The 20,144-nt window shown below is 32.7% G+C and overlaps 1 protein-coding gene across 9 annotated transcripts in view; it reads left to right on the forward strand.

Annotated features, from left to right (window-relative positions):
* LOC114328495 (glutamate-gated chloride channel) overlaps positions 1–20,144 on the forward strand; it is a 713,764-nt gene that overhangs the window by 375,510 nt on the left and 318,110 nt on the right. For all 9 annotated transcript variants that reach the window (XM_028277355.2, XM_028277357.2, XM_028277354.2 and 6 more), the window contains exon 4: positions 11,651–11,739. In XM_028277355.2, the coding sequence (XP_028133156.1) occupies positions 11,651–11,739 (89 nt within the window). The remainder of the gene's footprint in view (positions 1–11,650; positions 11,740–20,144) is intronic.

The following is a 20,144-nucleotide window of genomic DNA, read 5'->3' on the forward strand; positions in this document are numbered from 1 at the left end:
ACACTAGTTTGTAAAAGAGCCTTGCAACACTTCTTATGAAAAACTACGTGATCATTTAACAGTGGCTCATCCTGTAAATTTTTATTAGTAAACCATAACGGCAAAAGTGATAACGAATATCTGGCAAAGCTTTTTAGAGGAGAAGAACAAACTATAGGTTTTAACATTGCAGTAAATATTCTGCTAGTTTTGATTTTGTTCGTGCTATAAAGTTCTTGTTTACTTAGTGCATTGAAAATGTTGTTTTTTCGCCATGGAACGACTTCATTTAACTTTGGATGAGATAAACAGAGCTGTAGGCTAAGCCACAGTATAAAGAGGGACAGTAAAACCTCTTCTATGTCGGCACTTTGATCTCAAGAAGTAATACCGGCAGTACGCAATTGGTAATTCACCAGTGGTGGATGCGGGTTATTCCTGTTAAAACCCGTATGTTTCTACGCGACTAGCAATGCAAGAGTGGTGGTCTAGCGACTGGGAACCTTGCGCGGTCGCCATGCGCGTTGAAAGATTTTACTTCCAATTTTTTGGAGAGTAGTTCTACTTTCCCTCTTTATACTGTGGATAGGCCTTCTTCAATGTAGCATGCGGCAAACTAATATAGTTGAGCGCATGAGAGTCTCCCAAAGTGTTACAAGTCAACTGTGGCGGCATATTTGTGACACTGGAAGTCCTGCGCCTAACGCCATCTATGACATGAGCGCGCTACAACTGAGCTCAAGACCGATTTTTAGTGTTAACCGCTAGAAGACAACCAAAAGTTACAGCACCTGAATTGGTTAGTGATTAAGGCCAAAAATGCTATTAATATATTCCGATGCACTTACATAACCTGGAGTTTCGAAGTTATATACCAGGGGTGGCCAAACTGTGGCTCGCGAGCCACATGTGGCTCTTTGAAGGATTATTTGTGGCTCTCAATAAGTGTACCTGAATTACTTTTAATTTTTGTGTATCAAAATGTCTTAAATTACTGACAACAATAATTATAAAAGACTAAGCGTTACGTCAGGACTTGGACAAGGCAACCCCTTATCACTGTTGCTATTCAATTTGGTCTTAGGATATGTAATAAGTAAAATCATCTGAGCTGACCGGAGGATTTGCGAATCGAGGATCAAAACTATTGTTGGCATTTGCTGACGATATAATTGCAGTCGCTCATTCTAAAAGAGACGTGAGCGAGGTGTTTTCATAACTCGAGGAAGAAACAGGTAGTCAGGGCCTTCGAATAAATGAAGAGAAGACGAAATATATGTTAGTAACCAAAAATCCAAGACCAAGATTTGGGCAGAACATAACTATTAATGACCACAACTTCGAAGCAGTATAAAAGAATTTAAATATCTAGGGGCGGTAATCACAGATGACAACCACATGTAAAAAGAGGTCTCAGCAAGGATAGTTGTGTGGAATAGAGCATTATACTTCCTATCTTTATTATTCAGATCTAAGCTGCTAAAAAGACAATCTAAATTAAGACTGTACAGCCAATTATTTGCACAATTGTTACATATGGAAGTAAAACATGGACTCTACATCAACGGGAAATAAATAAGCTGCTGGTATTTGAAAGCAAAGTTCTCATAATGATATTTGGCCTTCAAAAAGATGAATTGATAGGAGAGTGGAGAAGTGGAGTGTGACTGTATGGTACTGAAAACATCGTCAAACATATAAAAGCTAAGATAAGATGGGCAGGTCCTGTGGTAGATCAGAGGAAGACAGAGTGTTTTTTGAGAGACGATAGAAGATTAGTAGGCCGTCCCAGAAAAATATTTAAGTATGATAAAGAAACGAAGTACCTATTCTGAATTAGTAAAGGCTGATTGTAGAATTATTTGCATATTTGAAAGAACAATGTGAACCATTTTATTCACTTTAAAATTCGTGAAATCCAAACAGTAAATACCTTTTTTACACTTTTTAGATAATTATTATTGTTTAATGGCGGCTCGCGAAAAATTTCAAATTTGGAAAAATGGCTCGGACTATGCCTGGCCATCCCTGCTATATACTGTTAAATAATTTTTATGGGGAGAATTTGAAAAATAATTTTATGTCAAAGACCATAATGACCGTAGATTTTCATGACCCTGTATATGGTCAAATTTTGTAAATAAAATAATTTAGACGTAAGAAGTGTTTGGCGGAAGAGTAAAATTTTAGTGTTAAAGATTCTACGAATATTTTATAAATTTCAACAGAACGGACTACAACGGTTGTTTAGAAAGTTAATGTATACCGCGGTTGATTGAACAATAGACTGTGCTTTCTAAATGGTTTTCCAGAAAGAAACCATAGTAAACATTTTTGTTTAGTTTAGGCTAGAGGGTTTTTTTAGATTGTAAATAAAATAATTTTAATATCTCCTAGAAATTGATAAAAAAGAAATTTTGTATTATACAAAATTATACCTATAATATAATATATAATTATACCTGTAATAGGTACAATACTATTTTTTCTTAAGAATAGAAAGTAAGGATATGATGTGTGGAGAATGCTTGTGGTAGGCTATGAGAGCGATGGAAGGAGAATAGGGTGGTGAGTTTCAAATTGATGACAAAAAAGTAATTCATTATGTAATTACCATCCAAAGCAATCAGTCTAGTTTGAGAATAGTGTATTTGTGCAAAGTGTGTTATTTTGGTGACCGTGGAAGCAGACTTGTGTGAGACCAAAACGAGATCAAGGCGAGAAGTACAAACTCCTTGTGTCCGAAAAGATTCCAGTGTTCTTTTTATAATAATAATAAGAACAATCTACCGATTCAATTGAATGAATTTGGTTCACAAAAGGAGATAATATAATTAAAGGTTTTTTATGATTATATAAGAAATTTTCAACAGAATAAAGTTTAGCATAAATTTGAATTTTTTATATTTTGGGTATAGTTTTGGGCATAGTATATAAGTAAATAGTATGTAGTTATAAAATTTATATGAGTTTTGAGTATATTTATTTTCCCTGTTTTGTCCTTAATAAAGCAAGCAACAAGAAATACTAGAAGCCACAAAATAAAGGTAATACATACAATCAATTAGCAAATTGTCACGAGGAGGACACAAATAGGCAAATTTAAGCGCTCGATTTACTTCGGTAAGATTATTTCATGAATAAAACTGTATTTATAAATACATTAACTAATATTTTATTAATACCTTCATCTAAATATTTGCTAAACAGCTTTTCACTTTGACAAGTTGAAAAATGTGTGTCACATTAATTGGGATCAATGTCACTGACTGTTTTATATAAAGACTTGAATTTTATATGTAAGTATTAAAAAATAATCTTACGAATATCACACGACAGTAAGAATAAATAAGAAAATAATGCTTCATTTTTTCTCAAATTTGTTGTCATTAGGCAATAGCCACTCGAGCCCTGCTAACTCTCGTGTCTATTGCCAGACAACAAATTTTCGAAAAACTGTCGCATTATTGTCAATTTATTCTCACTCTCTTGTGATATTATACCCGATTATTTTTTGATGATTTTATCTTCCAATCGTATAGTAAGATATTTGATCACGTGTTTAATTCTGTCCAATCAGATTAAAATTATACTGAGAATTATCGACTGTAGAAAATTACCGATATAATTTTTTTAAGGAGATTGTTTCTGTTTAATGGCAACCAGCTTCCTAGTTTTGACAACTGTCACATTTAAGAAAATATCCATAATATAGGTACGTATTAAAAAATAATTTTACGAATATCACACGACAGTAATGCTTCATTTTTACTCAAGTTTGTTGTCATTGGGCAATAGCCACTCGAGTCCTGCGGGCTCTCGTGTCTATTGCCAGACAACAAATTTTCGAAAAACTGTCGCACTATTTTCAATTTATTATCACTCTCTTATGATATTATACCCGATAATTTTTGATAAAATCCCGTCGTCAAGCATTACGTCAGATGCCTTTCGTTACTATTCAAAAATGAACATTCAGTGACATTAATGACAATTAGTATTTTACAACTTGTCATAGAGAACACCAAGAAACACGTTTAGCAAATATTCAGGTGAAGATATCAATAAAATATTAGTTAAAATTATTTAAAAAGACAGTTTTATTCATGAAATAATCTCAGCGAATTACCCTCGATCTCTAAAATTATTATCGACTTGTTTCCCTCGTGCCACTTTGACATAATCTCACTCCTGTTCGGGCCGTGAAATTACAACTGTCAAAGTGTCACTCAGCAAACAAATCGATAAGTTTAGAGCTCTCGTGCAATTACTACAGATGTTTATCATCATTTATTAAACCTCGCCGCCTTTTTCTAAGATTATCTGAATGAGACAGCTCCTATCTGTCCGAACTAGACATATTGCTACAAAAATGCGAATATATTACTCTTAAATGCACTTAGTATCGGAGTCAGTAAATCAATAAAAATATTTCGACACACGAGGCTTGCATTACAAAACAAAACAGAGCGCAAGGTTTACTACAGCACGACACATATTTTTAATATTTATTTCTTAAAGGGGCTAAGTTAGTTTACTTAGGTACTTTCTGCACTAAACCATTATTTTCTCATCCAAAAATGCAAGCAAGGAATAATTGAATTTAGTTTCTGCACCGAACGCTAAGATTTGGGACAATAACTAATTTAGCACATTAAAAGAAAATAGCCGAAATGGCACTTAGACCCTTTTAGAAATAATAGATTCAATTATATTAAATGTTTACATTTGTACATATAACGGATTCCCCTTGTTGAGCAAATTGACTATTCCATCTATTTCACGTGTCGAGACAGTACAACGTCACTATAAAGGGTGTCTACTTCCCTTCAAAAATAGAATTTTTCATTGTGTTGAAACATGCATATACATATTTAATAAAAAAAAACACGAATCTTTAAAGGTAAAATATTGCAAAACCTCTAAATTTTAAAGAATCGCTTGGATTGACATGAAATTTGGCATACACATAGCTAACAAGTCAAAGAAAAAAAGTGATAGTGTGCCGATGTGTGATTTTGCCCTAGGGCTGAGTTTCACCCCCTTTTGGGAGTGAAATATATATGTTCGAAATAAGTCCGGAAATGGACAAATTGACTAATTCTAATCAACTTTTGTTCTATAAAGTTTTTTCACCAAGTTAATACTTTTTGAGTTATTTTCGAGTGAATATGTTAATTTTTCTACAAAATAATCACGTTTTCAGACGGTTTTTCGCAAATAACTCAAAAAGTAAGTATTTGGCCGAAAAAAAATTATTAATAAAAATATAGCACATAAAGAACAGAAAAACATGGTGTATACATTAGGTCACTATACCTAGTAGAAGCAGAGTTATAGGATCGAAATCGAATATTATAACGTGCCATAACCAAAAAACGAAGCACTTTTTTGGGAAAACTTATTTCAACTTTTTTAAAGTGTTTAAAAAATGCTTATTTTTGTTTTAAAAAAAAATTTTAGCATAAAATTAAACAAGTTACGCTCAAAATAAAGTTGGTCCCTTTTTTTGGTAAGAAATCGGGAAAATCACCCCCTAATTAGAATTTCAAATGAACTTAGTTGTTACCACTTCACAAGTTTTTACTCGCGTATGTATTGATCATATGATCTGTAAGTTTCATCAGTTCAATGTCCTTATTTTGGAAAGAGCTTTAGTTAAAAGGGCTTGAACGAGTCATTTTATCACGAGTGTATGCAAATTTAGAAACACCGAATCTTAACCAATTGTTGCCTTACAGAAAAACAAAAAAATACAAAATATTCAGAAAATTAAAGCCGACTTTTTTTATTGTTTAAGATTTTTGGTATGTATCTCTAACAATTTTTAAGATATTTTGAAAAAAAGCATTTTTTTTAAAATTAAAATTTTTAAAAATTTTACTTTAAAACCTATTTTTTCAAAAATAAGCACTTTGAATCGATGAAGCTTACAGATCATATAAACACAACATAAATAAAGTAACTTGTGAAGCGATAATTATTAATCTCATTTAAGCTGCTAATTGGGGGGTGATCTTCCTGATTTTTTTTGCCAAAACAAAAGGGACCAACTTTATTTTGAGCGTAACTTGCTTACATTTGATGTTAGAATTTTTTTTATAAAAACAGAAATAAAGCTTTTTTTAAAAACTTTAAAAAAAGTTTTAATGTGTTTTCCCCAAGAACGCTTCATTATTTGGATATTTCACCTTGAATTGTTCTATTTGGAATTTTTCGAATGTGAACCTATTTTTCATTAGCTATAACTCTCTTTTGCTAGGTACAGAGACCTAATATATACACCGATTTTTTCACTTTTTTATAGGTTATAGTTTTGCTAAGAATATTTTTTTCGACAAAATGTTTACGTTTTGAAAGATTTGCGAAAAACCGTATAAAAACGTGGTTATTTTGTTGAAAAGTGAACATATTCACTTGCAAATAACTCGAAAAGTATTGATTTGGTGAAAAAAGAATGTGTGTGTAATCTGTACGCACGTAAGAAGTTATAATTCTAAGTATTATATAATTTCAACGAAATAAATATACTTAACAGTTAAACTTAAACAAAATAAATTAACCAAAACTTAACAATGCTAAAAATAAAAAAAAAAGAATATGAATCGTCCGTGATTTGAACCCGCGATCTCTCGATCTCTGGTCCAATGTCCTACCAACCTGGCTATCAAGGCGCCTGTTATTGACGTTTCGCATATACATAATTACACATCACGGTGACAAGTGGAACATAAAAATAGATATTTTATTATTTTACGCCCAAGGAAGACAAATCCAAAGACACAAAAATTATAATAAATAATACATTTACTAAAAAACACTAATATAGGTATTATTTTAATGGCTTATTTGCGCTGATACATAATTTGAAAGATTAGCAACGAACAACATAATATTGAACTTAAAGAAATAAATTATTAATCACCTAGGTAGATCTTGGCCATAGAAATAAGTTGCTTTAAACTGCAGTTAAATATATCGCAGTAAATACTTAAGGCATTATAATAGCTGCACATGACGAATAGAGGAGAATTCAACATAAGGTTAGTTCTAGCTTGTGTATTTCTGAACGTAATCGAATTTTTTACTGGATAAGACGGATTCATCATCATCATCAAACCGTACGCGTCCACTGCTGGACATAGGTCTCCCTCAGCTCTTTCCATCTTTCTCTGTTTTGTGCGGCTTGCATCCAGTTGCCGACAATACGTTTCAGATCGTCAGCCCATCTGGTTGGTGGTCGTCCTCTGCTCCGTAGTGCTTCTTCTCGTGGCCTCCACTCGACAATACGTTTTGTCCATCGGTTGTCTGACAATCTGGCGACGTGTCCTGCCCAATTCCACTTGAGCGACGCGATTCTTTCGACGGCGTCCGCTGTTTTTGTTCTACGACGTATTTCTTCGTTTGGGATTCGGTCCCTCAGGGAGACACCCAACATCTGGCGCTCCATAGCCCTTTGAGTTATGCGAATCTTGTTCACTACCTTTTTTGTGAATGTTAATGTTTCCGATCCATAAGTGAGTACAGGCAATACACACTGGTCAAAGATTTTCCTTTTCAGGCATATGGGTAAGTCCGATTTAAATACATAGCTCAGTTTACCAAACGCTGCCCAGGCTAATCCTATGCGACGTGGGAGCTCGCACGTCTGGTTATCTCTTCCCAATCGAATTTCATGTCCCAAATACTTATAAGATGCAGTCTGCTCAATATTCATTCCATCAAGAACAATATTACGATTTAGCACCAGATTAGTCATTATTTGCGTCTTGTTGATGTTAATCTTTAGTCCGACCTCTAAGGAAGCGTGATATAACTTGTTCAACATTATTATAGCATCATCCATACGATCGGCTATAAGGACGATGTCATCTGCGAATCTCAAATGACTGAGCTTCTCTCCATTTATATTGATACCATGTTCGTTCAGATCTGCCTTTTTAAAACTGTGTTCTAAAAGGGTTGTGAACAGCTTTGGTGAGATGGTGTCTCCTTGCCGTACTCCTCGCTGTATACAGAATTTATTTGTTTGTTGATCAGATAGTCTTACGCTAGCCGTTGCGTTGTGGTAGATATATTTTATCATGTTAGTATAGCGATAATCTATTCGGCATTCTGTCAATGCTTTTAACATTTTCTGCTGGTTTATGGTATCGAACGCTTTCTCGTAGTCCACGAATATCAGTGCCAATGGTTTGTTGTATTCCGCAGACTTCTCGATCAAGTTTTTTATTACCAGTAAGTGGTCGTTAGTGCTGTATCCGGATCTGAAGCCAGCTTGTTCTCTAGGCTGATAGAAGTCTAACTTAGCCTCCAGTCTTTTTTTGATCATTTTTGTGAAAAGTTTATATATGTGTGATAGCAGACTGATAGGACGGTAGTTTTTTAGATCTGTTATGTCACCTTTCTTGTGCAATAAAACAATGACTGCATTGTTCCATTGAGAAGGCTTTTTTCCTTGGTAAATGCATTCGGTGAACAGTTTGGCCAAAACCTGGATAATTTTATTTCCACCTTGTTTGATTGCCTCGATCACTACTCCGTCATCGCCAGGGGATTTATTATTTTTCATTTCTGAAAGTGTCTTTTTAACTTCGTATGGTGTTACTTCTGGCATTAATTCTGATCCTTGGTTTGTGAATTTGGACAGGAGCTGATCTTGCCTTGCGTTGGTGAGACGGATTAGATTATAATAAATATACAATAAAATGTTTTAATAATACTCATGTTACTCCTGAGGAAGACAAATCCAAAGACACAAAAATTATAATAAATATATTTACTAAAAACACTAATATATTATTTTCACACCTTTTCTTGCACTCATATATTTATACATAACTAGAAAGATTTAGCAACTAAACGCCATACTGTCTGCGTGCGCATGCGCGCAGTATTATGAAATTTTACTCTCAATCTCGCCTAAAGAAATATAACTTCAAAAACTCTAGAGAACAAAAAACAAAAGCTGCTTAAAATTAGTCAGTTTATCCATTTCGGGACTTATCTTGGACATATATTTTTTCAACCCCGAGATGGGGTGAAAATCACCCTCAGGGCAAAAGCACACATCGGCACCATATCACTTTTTTTCTTTGACATGTTAGCTATGCGTATGCCAAATTTCATGTTAATCCAAGCGGTTCTTTAAAATTTACAGCAAAAACCGTGAAAGAATGTACTAGAAACAGTGTTTTAGTATAAACAAAGGATGTTTTGTATATGTTACAGTTCAAGTTGATTATCCAGTTGGAGTAGACTCCAACTAGTTGGAGTCAACTCTAACGGCTGGTTTCAGTAAAAGTTGATTATAAATATAAAATGAAGATTTATATTCAACATTTACTAGTAAAAGTAGACTCCAACTAGGAAAAGTATACTCTTCCCAATGCCATTTAGTAAAAGTTGATTCTGATTCACACAAACAGCCGATTCTAGAAATTAAATGTTACTGAATATGTTCAAATTAGTCTAGCCTGTATCGTCGCCCCCGTTAGGTAAATTACTCCGATTCGAATTTTTTGCACAAACTTACTAAAAAAGAGGTCCTTATAACAAATATACTGGGTACCAGGCAGTACCTTGATCGATAAATTGTTTAAACAATTTTTTTTAGACAAATTCACAAAAATAATTTTTCCACTTCGAGTATTTTTTTTTAGATCATTTGGGTTATTCTGAGCAAAAAAAGGTATTTTGAGATTTTTCTCTAAAATTGATTGTTGTCGAGTGATACGCGATTTAAAATTTGAAAAATGCGAAAATAGCCATTTTCAAGGCTTAATAACTCGGTTAAAATCCATTATTATGAAAGTCAGAAAGTGACCAAATCAAAGTTTATAGCCCCCTCTACAAGATCCAGCAGAAATTTTTCGTCACTATTTTATTACTAAGCTTAATCTATAATTATTAACAATGAGCGCTAAGTGTGTATTAGGCGGCCGTCAATGGTGAGTGCTAAAGAGATGCACCATTCCGGCCGTCCAATGGTGAATCTCACTCGCACTTACATTGACGGCCGCCTCAATACACGCTTAGCGCTCATTGTTGATAATTAAAAATAATATCTTATTAATGAAATAATGACAAAAATTTCTTCAGGATCTTATAGAGGTAGCTTTAATCTTTGATTTTTTGAAGTTATACTTTAGGCGCGATTGAGAGTAAAATTTCATAATACTGCGCGCATGCGCACACAGACAGTATGGCGTTTAGTTGCTGAATGTTGCTAGTTATGTATAAATATATCAGTGCAAGAAAAAGTGTGAAAAGAATTTATTAGTGTTTTTAGTAAATATATTTATTATAATTTTTGATGAGTATTTTTAAAACATTTTATTGTATATTTATTATACTTCACCTTGTCTGTTTGTTACCGTGGTAACCGTGGACACAGTCCTCGTAGCGTATTTGGTATAGCATTCGGCCAGAGATCGAGAGGTCTTGAGTTCGAATCCAGTGCAATCTCATACTTTTTTTTATTTTTTTGAAATCGGTAAGCACAAAATTAGTTTGGTGTTTAAAAAAATTAAAACAAACTGTTTAAAGTATATTTATTTTTAAGAAATCATATAATAGAAGTATAACTTCTTACGTGCGTACAAAGTACACACACTTTCTTTTTTTAGTTTCTGACTTCACTAAAATCATTCATTATTGTACTCATTTGCCCTCATTTTCGGCAGTAAAGTAACACTTTGTTGTATTGAAAGAAGAATGTTACTTTACCTGCCGCGATTATTAATCAAATTAACCGAGATTGAATGTAAGTGGTCAATGGCAGCAATCGATTATTTATTTGAGTGAAATTAAAATTTATTTACTTTAATTATTAAAAATATTGAACAAAATTTATCTTATTATTAATAAAATTTATGCCAAAAAGTCAAATTCTGTAGTGTTTCGCAATTATATTCATACAAAATAGATTTTTACTTCAGACACACTTTAAACCCTTCATGTACTGCTATCTATGTTTACAATTTTCACACAATAAAACTTTTACATCAGCGGTTCTCAATCTTTTTGAGTCATGTACCATCTAAAGTTTCTTTTATTATATTTCTATATTTTTAGATTGTATAATCAAGACTTACTATGTACTACTATTTTAAGTTTTTGTGTGTTTTGTGTACCACCGCAAATAATGATATGTATCACCGGTGGTACATGTACCACAGATTGAGAACCGCTGCTTTACATAATATCAGATAGAGTAGATAAAAATTATTTTTGTGAATTTGGTTAACAAAAATTGGTTAAACAATTTTTCGACCGCGGTACCGCGTGACACCCTGTGTATTTTTTATAAGGATTGTTATACGGATGTATTTCTTTGAGTAAGTTTGTGCAAAAAATCGAATCAGAATAATTTACCTAACGGGGGCAACGTTACAGACTATACTACTATACTAATAAGTAGTTGAAACGGTCAAAACAAAGAAACGCACACTCATCAAAAATACACTTCAGATTCTAGTATAATCAACATTTACTGAATCGATCCAGGAAGAGTCAACTCCAACTAGTAAAAGTTGATTTAAATTTTTAAAATCAACTTTTACTGCTCGTTTCAGTTGGAGTTGACTCCAACTAGTTGGAGTCAACTCTAACTGAGAATCAACTTGAACTGTAACATATACAAAAATTTCCATATTTCTTTTTGTTCTAGATTCGAAGAGGGGAAATCCGATAAAGAGATCCTGGATAATCTTCTTAAAGCAACACGTTACGACAAAAGACTCTTGCCGCCAGTTAGAGGTAAGTTCAAAAAGAGAAAAAACGATTGTTAGTGGTGCTTGGTAGAGTGTTAGATTTTATAGGTGACATGACAAAGGACTCTTTCGTTCGGTGTTGGTTGGTTGCTCTTATGTGTTTCGATTAGAATAGCCGTGGAGAAAGCAAAAAATATGGAATCGTGCCGAGAACGAGTGTTTGATGTTTTTAATGTACCAATGAGAGTTTTAATGTACCAATGGTTTTTAACAGTCTTTTAAAAAGTAGGGCAACGTTTTATAAACGTCTTTGTAAATGAAAAAGTATTTCAAAATCGTTACAATGAGACATATTGGTCTATTTTTTTAATAGCTCTGGTGGAACGTTGACATATAGAAAAAATTTTCTATGCAAGCTTATACAGATGAAGCATAAAGTTATTCAAAAAAATTAAGCGATCGGTCGGGTGAGGCTTGTGGGGACCATTAGCGTTATACTTTCATATGAAAGACACCTGAAAGATCTTACCCGTCTTCGGGAGGGTTAAGAAAATATATATTATAGCAAGCCTACATGTGACACCAGTTGATACCAAGTTAAAAGAGCATACTTATTAAAGATCGTGTTCAATGTTATTCAATCTGGATTTTTTCTCAGATAGGAGTTTTCTTAATTTTTTAACAGAATACTAGTTGATATTCAATTTAAAATGCTTCTTTCTTGTAGAAGAATCACTACATCCCTAAAAATTTTGGTTGAAATATGTTTAAAAGAATTTGAATCGCTGAATTTTTTGTGTATGTACTTACTTTTGTGAGACCATATTACGTAAAAAATTGAATATGTTTAACACAAATTTATAAACTTATATATATGAAAAATCACATAACAGAAAAATGTGGGAAAACTAATGAATTCACAAAAATATTTCTACCCGAAAAAACAATTAAATTGGAAAGAATAGTTTGTTTATAGACAGATTTAAATTATTGACAAGATTTTACACAGTTTTTGTAATATTATTAATAGTTTGCTGTTTTGATAATACAACGGTTTATATGTTTTTTAAATAATAATATTATAACCATCGTTTGAATTGAAAACATATTTTTGTATATTACAGAAATATACAGCATGTCCAAAAAAATGGTCATAAATTATACCACACATTTTAGGGTCACAAATATTTCGATTGAACCTTCCTTACCTTATTACAAATGTATTCATTAAAAAAAGTTACAGCCCTTTGAAATTACAAAATGAAAATCGATTTTTTTTAATATATCAAAAACTGTTTGATATTTTTTATTCAAAATGGGCACGTATCATTCTTATGAGAGGAACATCTTAAAACAAAATAAAAAATTATAGTGAAATTTGTCCACCCCATAAAAATTTTATGGAGATTTTGTTCTCTAAAACACCCCCAAACTTTTTTGTACGTTCCAAGTAATTCATTATTGTGAGAGCATTAGTTAAACACAATGTTTCTAAAACTTTTTTGCCTCCTAGCATTTTACGTGCAATAGTATTTTTTTGACAAGCCAGTTTTTATCCAGATGCGGTATCTTTTTTAATATATTTACATAAAAATTTTATGGGAGTTTTGTTCCTTTAAACACCCCAAATGTTTGTTTACAATTGTTTTTTAAGATTCTGCTGCCATAAGAATGCCACATGTCCATTTTCAATAACAAATCTCTAAGAATTTTCGATATATGGAAAGAAAATCCATTTTCGTTTTGTAACTTCAAAAGGCTGTAACTTTTTTTGTGTGCACTATTGTATATACCGGTTCAATCAGCCTATTTTCATAGTCAGGTTCAATCAGCCTATTTTTGATCCCAGAATCTGTGGTATAATTTATGAACAATATATTCGGGACACCCTGTATAAATATGAAAAGTGCAGCTAAGAATATTTTAATATTTACAAAAATCTTTTTAAATTAGGGGTTTTTTTTTATTTATCAATACAAACTAAATGTCTTTTTAAATTCATGAAAAATTATTGTTACTGTGATAGTATTTTCCGAAAAAAAAAACCATTGGTGTATTGAAAATAAATGTTTTTCTTGCAATTATCGTACACAGATACTATTAAGTTTTCCAAGTTGTCAGTAAATAATAACAAATTAAACTGTCAATAACATAGGTGGATACGTTTTCGTCATATTTGAGACGAAAATAGCATTTGGGCTACATAATTGTATTTCCTCTATTTCGTGAACAGAAATGAAACTAATAATTTTAGCTATACAAAACTACATATTAGAAACATTAAGGTAACATTACTAAGGCGATACTGTTCCCATGAAATATTGGATTTTTTTAAGAGACTTAAACGCAGCTATTTTGCAATTACTTTTAAAAATGGTCCATATTTTATTGTAACATAATCAATAGTTTTTAAATAGATATATCTAGTATACTATATAGATAACAAATTAGTGGTGCATGCTAAATAAAAAAATAATTAGATATCACAACAAGATTTCCCAGATGGTAAGTTTTAAAACAAAAATATAAACAATAGGAAATTTCTGATAAATGATCAGTAACGTTTGAACTAATATGGAAAGAAGAGTTCCTTTAAAATATTGTGGGAAGAACAATTCGTTTTGTTGATGTTTTTCTTCTTGTCTCACCCTATATCTTTCTATAGTAATTTTATTTGTTCATATTTTGGTCGATTTTTCCATTCGTTTCTTTCGTTATTTTCGTACTATTATATCTTTGTTTCCGTTTTTTTACATCTTCACTTTCTACTCAGTCAGTGATACATTGAAACAATATTCTTTCTGCCATTTTTTTATTGCTTCAGTTTTACAGGGTTCAGTGTGTTGTCTATTGTTTATTCTTCACTCATGTTTCACTTGAATATATTAATTTTGCTATGAATTATGCATTGTATACATGCAAATTTATTCTACTTTTTTGTTTATAAATTGTATTACTTGATATGTAGTAAATTTGTGGATCGAGTCACAAATGAGGAGGGTCTCAGAAAAATTAAGAAAAGCCAGATAGACCGGCTAGAGAAATTATCCTGATTCGATTTTTTTGCACAAACTTACTCAAAAGGAGGTCCTTATAACATATCCACAGGGTGCCGGGCGGTGCCGTAGTCAAAAAATTGTTTAAACAATTTTTTTAAACAAATTCACGAAAATATTTTTTTCATTTCGAACAATATTTCTTTTAGATAAATTGGGTCATTCTGAACAAAAAAGATCTCTTGTCATTTTTCTCTAAAATTGATTGCTGTCGAGTTATATGTGATTAAAAATTTGAAAAATGCAAAAGTGGCTTAATAACTCGACTAAAAAATATTAGTATGAAATTCTATAAGTCACCAAATAAAGCTTCAAATCCCTTCTTCAAGGTCCCGAAGAGGTTTTTGTCATTATTTTATTACAAAGCTGTTATTTTTAGTTATTAACAATTAGAGCTAAAGTCCAACAGTATCGTCGCCCTCGCTAGCGAAACTATTTTAATTAGATTTTTTTACACAAACTTACTAAAAAGAGGTTTTTATAACATATCCATAGGGTGTCGGACGGTGCCGTGGTCGAACAATTGTTTAAACAATTTTTTAAAACAAATTCACAAAAATAATTTTTTCATTGCGAACGATTTTTTTTAGATAATTTTGGTTATTCTTAGCAAAAAAAGGTCTGCTGTGATTTTTCTCTAAAATTGATTGTTGTCGAGTTATATGGCCATTTTCGCATTTCTCAAATTTTAAATCGCGTACAACTCGACAACAATCAATTTTAGAGAAAAATCACAGCAGACCTTGTTTTGCTAAGAATAACCCAAATTATATAAAAAAAAATTGTTCTAAGTGAAAAAATTATTTTTGTGCATTTGTTTAAAAAAATTGTTTAAACAATTTTTCGACCACGGCACCGCCCGGCACCCTGTGGATATGTTATAAGGACCTCATTTTGAGTAAGTTTGTACAAAAAAAATCGAATCGGAATAATTTCACTAACGGGGGCGACGATAGATCCTGGACTATAAAGCTAATTGTTAATAATTAAAAATAATAGCTTTGTAATAAAATAATGACAAAAATCTCATCAGAACCTTGAAGAACGGGTTTGAAGCTGGATTTGGTCACTTTTTGAATTTCATAATAATAATTTTTAATCGAGTTATTAAGCCTTGAAAATGGCCATTTTCGCATTTTTCAAATTTTTAATCGCATATAACTCGACAACAATCAATTTTAGAGAAAAATAACAAGGGGCCTTTTTTTGCTCAGAATTACCCAAATTATCTAAAAAAAATTGTTCGAAATGAAAAAATTATTTTCGTGAATTTGTTTAAAAAAAATTTTTTAAACAATTTTTCGACCACGGCACCGCCTGACACCCTGTGGATATGGTATAAGGACCTCTTTTTGAGTAAGTTTGTGCAAAAAAATCGAATCGGAATAATTTCGATAGCGGGGGCGACGATACATCCCGGTCTAAGAAGGAACTCACCACCATCAAATTTCGAACGCTACAGTACTACGGACAAATTATACGAAATAACGTTTCTACAAGCCATCTTTCTTGACTTCAAATCGGTCGAAATATTCAGAAGTGCCGTAAGCAAGATCAGAAGTGCCATGTTACTAACCGAAGTTTGCAGCGGTCAGAGTAACTGAAAGAGAAGAAGAAGTCATATATATGTCCATTGTTTCTTTCACTTGTACTATTATGAACTTTATCCATAACATAATTTAACAATTTAACACGACATTTTATACTTTACAGTTCTTGTACTGATATATTGTTCAGTTTCTTAAGGGCCTGACGATGGCATATAAATTGTGAATGCCGAAACCGGTCGACCACAAACTGCTTTAAATAAACACCTTCAATAAGATTGCGAGTATTAGACTCCATTACCCTAACGCAGTGGTTCCCAAACTTTTGTGTCTGGCGACCCACCTTCTGATGCTTTTTCATGTTCGCGACCCATCCCTCACCCATGATGATAGAAAAAAATAAGAAAAACGGTCACTGTACGCTACACAGCTACTGTAAGAGTCACGCCGCGACCCACCTAAAATCCGCCCGCAACCCGCTAGTGGGTCGCGACCCACCGGTTGGGAAACGCTGCCCTAACGTATTTATCCATAACCTTTGACAAGATGTTGTCTTTGATGCCGGAGCCATTTTATACTCAGATTTTTAACGATATTTCTGCATATTTCCAAGTTGGTTTGAATTTTATATATATATTAAATTCCTTTTCCGTGTTCTACAATATTTTTTTATACTTTCTACTTTATTTAACCTTCCGATGACCAACCTTTCTTTGTTGCACGGATGACCAAGGGGGGGAAATGACCCCAGGTAAAAATGTCAAAAATGACAATTAACAAAAAAATGAAGTCTCACAATAAAACACTGAAAAACGTTTGTTTTTCTATACTTCCACAAAATTTATTACAACTATGTTATTACTACAGCTGTTTTGGCAAAGTGCCTTTCTCAAATGATATATTTTACAATGTGTTTGCCTTTTTAAGTCTTTAACTGAAGAGGTTGAGGAGTGGGGAGCTGTTTGTCTCAAGTTGGTCATTCAGAATTATATCTGTATTTTTCAATTTATTAATTTCCATTGATTCTAAAAGTGATAGCTTAAGGCCTTTATTTTGAATATGTAGAATTTGAAACTCTTCATTGAAAGAATGATTATGATCTAGAAGGTGAAGTGCGTATGTAGAAATGTCTGTTTTTCTATTGTTGAAAGCCCTTTTGTGTTCTGCTATCCGTTTGTCAAAAGTTCTGCCAGTTTGACCGATGTAAGTTTTCGGACAGTCACCACAAGTTAGTTTGTACACACCACTCGGTAGTTGCTTTCTCTTTCGGCTTTTATTGTTTTATGTTTGCTTAAGTTGTTGTTAGTTCTGAAAGCTGGTGTTATTCCTTTCTTTTTTATGTATCTGGCTATTTTTGTTGTTATCTTGCCAGTATATGTGAGAGAGCAGAACGTACTGGGTTCTTTCTGTGGTGGTGGATACACTAATTTCAAGGCTTTCTTATGGAGTTTTTGGTTTAAAAACCAAACACCACAGAAAGAATCCAGTACCTTCTGCTCTCTCACATATACTGGCAAAATAACAACAAAAATAGCCAGATACATAAAAAAGAAAGGAATAACACCAGCTTTCAGAACTAACAACAACTTAAGCAAACATATTAAAAACAATAAAAGCCGAAAGAGAAAGCAACTACAGAGTGGTATGTACAAACTAACTTGTGGTGACTGTCCGAAAACTTACATCGGTCAAACTGGCAGAACTTTTGACAAACGGATAGCAGAACACAAAAGGCTTTCAACAATAGAAAAACAGACACTTCTACTCTACATACGCACTTCACCTTCTAGATCATAATCATTCTTTCAATGAAGAGTTTCAAATTCTACATATTCAAAATAAAGGCCTTAAGCTATCACTTTTAGAATCAATGGAAATTAATAAATTGAAAAATACAGATATAATTCTGAATGACCAACTCGAGACAAACAGCTCCCCACTCCTCAACCTCTTCAGTTAAAGACTTAAAAAGGCAAACACATTGTAAAATATATCACTTGAGAAAGGCACTTTGCCGAAACAGCTGTAGTAATAGCATAGTTGTAATAAATTTTGTGGAAGTATAGAAAAACAAACGTTTTTCAGTGTTTTGTTGTGAGATAAAATGAACTTCCATCAAGTAACGGTCGAATCCATCAATTAAAAAAATGAAGTTCTTTTTTTTATGGCATGGACTTTATGTCATTCAGCCAGTCACAACATGAGTATTAGTGTCATGTGTTGTGTATGTTGAGTAAGTGTCTTGTCACTTTGCAAAGTCGACGTCATTAGCGTAAAACTACTTGGAATTACACATAATAGACGGTATTTTACTAAACATCAAGTTCAGAATTTATTTTTTATTCGTAAAATATAGGGAATTTTTTTTATTTCAAAATATGAGGATATATAGAATGATATTAAAGTCAAATAAAAAAATAATTAGTTAAAAATTGAAAATACTTTTAAATTTATTAAAGAAAAACGTACGCTGGGGTCACAATTTCCCCCGCTTGGTCATCCGAAGGTTAATGGTAATACACCACCATTTTATTTAAAAATTTAAAAATTTTAAGATTTGGGATATCGAAACTTGAATTCGAACGTTTGTTTAATAATACAAGACAATAGTATTAGAACCGTAATAATATATTTTTACATTGCACTATGCAGGTAACCACCAAAATTTCCACCATACACAGGATTTTATATAGGGTTTACACAGGTTTTATTTTAACTAAACCTAATAAAAGAGTAACACAAAAGCAATTTAAATTTGTACGAGTAAAACACACAGACGTATATTTACGTAAATTCAAATTTAGCAAATTCCATTAATGTAAATTTTTCATCAAGCGCATTCCCTATGTTCCCTTTGTGCTGCATTAAAACTTGCATTCTAAATGAAAACAGCTCTTATGAGAATTTAATGCAAATATGTGGGTTTGTGTTAATCATATTTACCAAAAATAAAACCAGTGTTATTTGCTCTGTTATCAAGGATTCTGCTGAAATTGCCTTTGGAAACTTTACAACTATAGAAAATTATATTGTGTATTATAGATTAATATTTACATTTTTAATGTGTTTAAAATTACCATATATACTGGGGGGCCGTGATCAGACGAAAATGAAACAGGGCCATTTTATCAGGGGGACTTTGAAAAGTTAAAGACTATGAAAACATTTTTACGTTATTTTTCGATTATTTTACGTTCATCCTGTAACAATTGGAATGCTTACTCTGAAGGGGGCTCGATATGAGGCTTAATGGAAGATAGAGCAAACACTCATGCCTACTATGAGCGACGGCTACTCGCGTTGTTGGAGGAGAGCTGGGCGTAGACACGTTTTGGAGGATAGGGAAATAAGAAACCAACTACCAACAATATTAAAATATGAGGATACCTAGCGAGTTTCGGGGAATTTTCGGCAATGGTAGTGTTGGGCGCAAGTTGTAACAATTGGAATGCTTACTCTGAAGGGAGTCGATATGGTGCTTAATGGAAGAGAGAGCAAGCAGGCAATCATACTATGCGTGACGGCTACTCGCGTTGTTGGAGGAGGGCTGGGCGTAGATACGTTTTAGGGGATAGGGGAATAAGAAACTAACTACCAACAATATTGAAATATGAAGACACTTACAGGAATGTCCTTACTGAAAATGATAGTGCAGTATTACCAGAGAATACCTTAAGAAACAAAGGTGACATGATGCCAACTTGCGCTTTTATTATTGCACTTGCGGTATTATTTTTAATAAAATAAATTTCACTCCCGGAAAGGGGTGGCATCCACCCCAGGGTAAAAGCGCAATTTGGCACCATGTCATCTTTGTTCCTTGAGACATCCTCTAACCACTCACCAAT

The sequence above is a fragment of the Diabrotica virgifera genome, chromosome 9 (assembly GCF_917563875.1).
Source record: "Diabrotica virgifera virgifera chromosome 9, PGI_DIABVI_V3a".
NCBI lineage: Eukaryota > Metazoa > Arthropoda > Insecta > Coleoptera > Chrysomelidae > Diabrotica > Diabrotica virgifera.